This window comes from Otolemur garnettii, unplaced genomic scaffold (assembly GCF_000181295.1).
Source record: "Otolemur garnettii isolate 467f Iridium unplaced genomic scaffold, OtoGar3 scaffold00096, whole genome shotgun sequence".
NCBI classification, from domain to species: Eukaryota; Metazoa; Chordata; class Mammalia; order Primates; family Galagidae; genus Otolemur; species Otolemur garnettii.
Genome location: NW_003852491.1, coordinates 6,211,915 through 6,215,566, shown reverse-complemented (window position 1 = coordinate 6,215,566; position 3,652 = coordinate 6,211,915). Strand labels below are relative to the sequence as shown.

Genomic DNA, 3,652 nt, shown 5'->3' with positions numbered 1-3,652 from the left:
GGTTCGCTTGAGCGGCCCGGGCGCCTCGAGGCGCAGCGGCCCGGCGGCGGGCAGGCGGTCCCCAGGCGGCTTGCGCGCGCGGTGCGAGGGCCGGCGCCGCAACTCGGACGTGAGCTCGTGCTTGAGGAAGCGGAAGACCTCCTTGGCTGGGCCGCGGCGCTCGGGCTCCAGCGCCAGGAGCCGCTGGAACATGCGCAGCGCCGGCTCCGTAAAGCGACGCCACTGCGACGGCAGCCCGGGCAGGCGGCCTCGCTGCCAGCGCACGAACTCCTCGAAGAAGGCGTCGGCACCCGACGCCGCCTCCCACGGGAAGTTGCCGGTGAGCACGCAGAAGATGAGCACGCCGAAGGCCCACACGTCCACACCCGTGTCCACCGCGAAGCCGTCGGCGCGGCCCGCCTGGCACACTTCGGGGGCCGTGTAGGGGATGGTGCCGCTGACGCGCTTCACGCGGCAGCCCACGCGGCGCGTCATGCCGAAGTCGGCCAGCTTCACGCGGCGGCACTCGCGGTCGAACAGCAGCACGTTCTCGGGCTTGATGTCGCGGTGCACCAGCTGCCGCCCGTGCATGAAGTCCAGCGCCAGGCCCAGTTGCTGCACGCAGCGCTTCACCGTGTCCTCGGGGAGCCCAACCTGCGGCCGGGGAGGGACGCTCAGGGCGGCCACGCTCGCCTTCCCCTTTCGCCCCCCAGTTCCTTCGGGTCCCAGGCCCTTCCTACCGCTTCCCTCCCTCCCACACACGGCCCGCACCCGGCCAACTCGCCAGCTCCTCTCCAGTTCCCTCTCTGGCCCACACTGTCTGATGAAATCTTCCCAGTGGCTATTTCCCTGAGGGGTCGTGGAGGTTCCAGAGGTCTCATCACTTAGCAAGTGGTAGAACAGATTTAAACGGAGCTACTGAATCTAATCCCAGTCACCCGCTGGCTCCAGGGTTACCTCCTCCAGTACCTGGAGGTGGGACCTGACACGTCCTCTTGTGTAGCTCCAGAGGAGGGCGCTGTTGGACTTCCCCATTTCTGGTTGTTTTCTTTAGAGTGCTTATCATACTGCCTTAGCGGCTTATCGTGGGGTGTATGTTTCCTCACTAGAGCAAGGGCAGGGCCTTTGGCTTCTTCACTGTGCAGCCCCAGCTCCCCAGACAGTAACTAACATACAGTAGGCACTCAATAAATACTTAGTACTGATACACTATGGTCACTCCCTCTCCCCCATTCACACTGTTTCTTTGCTATGCCACCATTCCAATACCTGGGGAGGGATGATGTCAAACAGGTCCCCAGCAGGCGCATACTCCTGGGCAAAGACATAGCAGTCCTCTGTCTCAAAAACCACATCAAAGACCTTGATGATGAAAGGGCTGGAGGAGAGGCTGTTGGTGATGCTCACCTCCCGTAGGAAGTTCTTCAGCTTGGTTTTGCTCTTGTTCACAAACTTCAGTGCCATTTTTGTGCCTAATGGGGGTGACAGCAACCGTGGTGAAGCCCCCTTCCCTGTGATCCTGTACCCTACATGCCCATGCCTGTCTGCACAGCCTGTCCTAATGAGAAGACATAACATGAGCCCCAGCCCTATCCTCATCTTCTAGATGGGAGACCTTGACAGAGGAGGTCAAGGCAGCCAAGCAGGATCACCTGAGTCCCTTATACCCAGGCTGCACTCTTCATGAAGGGGTGGTGGAGGGCTTGCCAAGTCCTCCACCTGCTCTCACTTTGTCCTGTCATACTACATACTTATTTATCTTGTCTGTGCCCGAGTATAGGAATGTCTGCCTTGGTCCCTGCTGTGTCTCTAAAATTCCAGCACATAGTAGATGCTCAGCAAAAAAAATTTTTTTTTGTAGTGCTGTGACTCGTATCAAATGTTTGTTAAGTGGATGAATGAATAAGAAGAAATGAGACGCTGCGATACACAGGTCCCGGACTCTGTGTTTGGGCAGACATCTATGCCCACCTGGTGGGTAGTGGTATGATGCACACATGTGTCCACAGACTGCTGATGCATCACAGCCCTGCCTTCAGCACTTCGAATTCATAATGCGTGGTTCATAAGGGCCTTATGGGGTGGGGTGGGGGTCTAATGTTACCCTACTTTACAGAGAAGGAAACCAAAGCACAGAGAGGTCAAGTCGCTTGCGCAAAGTCACTCAGAAGGAAGTAGCAAAGCTCAGATGACCCCATGAGCACTGCTCTTCCTGCTGTCCTCAGTGGGCACAGAGGCCCCTGCCCCAGCTGACTGAGTTTACAGCCTGGCAGCATCTAGCTCAGTGGTTAAAGAAGGCGGCTCTGGAGCTGACTGCTGGGGGAGGGGGTTCATCCTAGTTCAAACCCTCTGTACTATGGCCTTGGTGAAGTGACTAAATCTGTTTAGGTCCCACTGTCCTCACCTGAGAAATGGAGATGGCTATACTAACCCCACAGGGTCATCTCCCTCCACCCTGAGTGTGGTGCCTGGTTTGGGAGCACCCACCCTCAGCACTCTGTCCACCTCCCTAGGGCGGCTATCAAGGATATGCCAGTGATTCCCTGTCCTCTCCCCTGAGCTCCTGAGATCCCTGGGTACATCCCCCAGCTTCCTCTCTTGTCCCATCTCCAGTCCCCTCTTCCCTGGGCTGTGTCAGGGTCATCTTGTCCACCAGGACCACTGGCCCAGCAAGAGAAATGGAGAGCCCTGAACATGCTTCCCACTCCAACCTAAAACCTTGTCACCCTGCAGACACTAACCTGTGCCCTTGTAGGCCACCAGATCCACCTTCCCATAGGTGCCTTTGCCCAGTTCCCGGACAAGTTCATAGTGCTTGGTGACGTCACTGGCAGCCAGTGTGCGTAGGGTCAGCGCCTGCATGTCTTCTGTGAGAAGAGGCACGCCAGCACCAGATCCAGGGGCAGTCCCCGGCCCACAGCAGGGCAGGGAGTGGGGCGGCTCAGGCTCTGGGCAGCCCACACTCATCTTCTCCCTGTTGGGGTTGTGACATGAAGCATGTCATCAGGCCAAGGGCCCTCTCCCCACTTCCCAACACCCAGAAAACTTTGAGGCTGGGCCCAGATGCAAGGCCCAAGATGACCATGAGAGGGCGACAAGCATCTTCCCCAGAGGGCCAAGCCTGAGCCAGCATTTCCCAAGAGTTACTGTCCCCACCCCCATACTTGGGTACCACCAGCCCATCTGCCTCATGTTGTCACCCACACGGTGTCAGGCAAGGCCCCTGTGTTTATGTCACACAGACATAGCCAGATAGTGAGTCCACACGAGTGCTCCCATTCACAAGTATTGATGAAGCACCACTGTTTGCCAGGGCTCTCCAAAACCCTGAGGGCACGGCACTGACAAATACCTAAGACTCCTTGGCTTACACTCCAAAGGGAGATGGGCAATAAACACATGAACTATATATTATGACCAAAGGCAACACAGGCTGTGAGAAAATCAGGCAGGGCTGGGAAGGGGAGGTTTGAGGCAATAACTGCCATACCAAATACTTCAACCACATTCTCAGGCCAGGTTCTGGTCACACAACACCATCCAGCCACACAACACACCAACACAGCCTAGCAGTGCCTCCCCCAGTAGACGACACACAAGCCCAATTAGGGATACATACTACAGCTGTCATCCCAGGGCCCCACCTAGCCCTTTGCTAGCAGACACAAGAACA

At 57.1% G+C, this 3,652-nt stretch overlaps 1 protein-coding gene across 1 annotated transcript in view; it reads right to left on the bottom strand.

Moving 5' to 3' along the window:
• The window catches only part of SBK1 (SH3 domain binding kinase 1), a 3,155-nt gene extending 209 nt beyond the window's left edge, over positions 1-2,946 (bottom strand). The window contains 3 exon segments of the mRNA XM_023516756.1: positions 1-633; positions 1,249-1,451; positions 2,721-2,946. Of these exon segments, the coding sequence (XP_023372524.1) occupies positions 1-633; positions 1,249-1,451; positions 2,721-2,946 (1,062 nt within the window).
• Between the last annotated feature and the right edge of the window lie 706 nt (positions 2,947-3,652).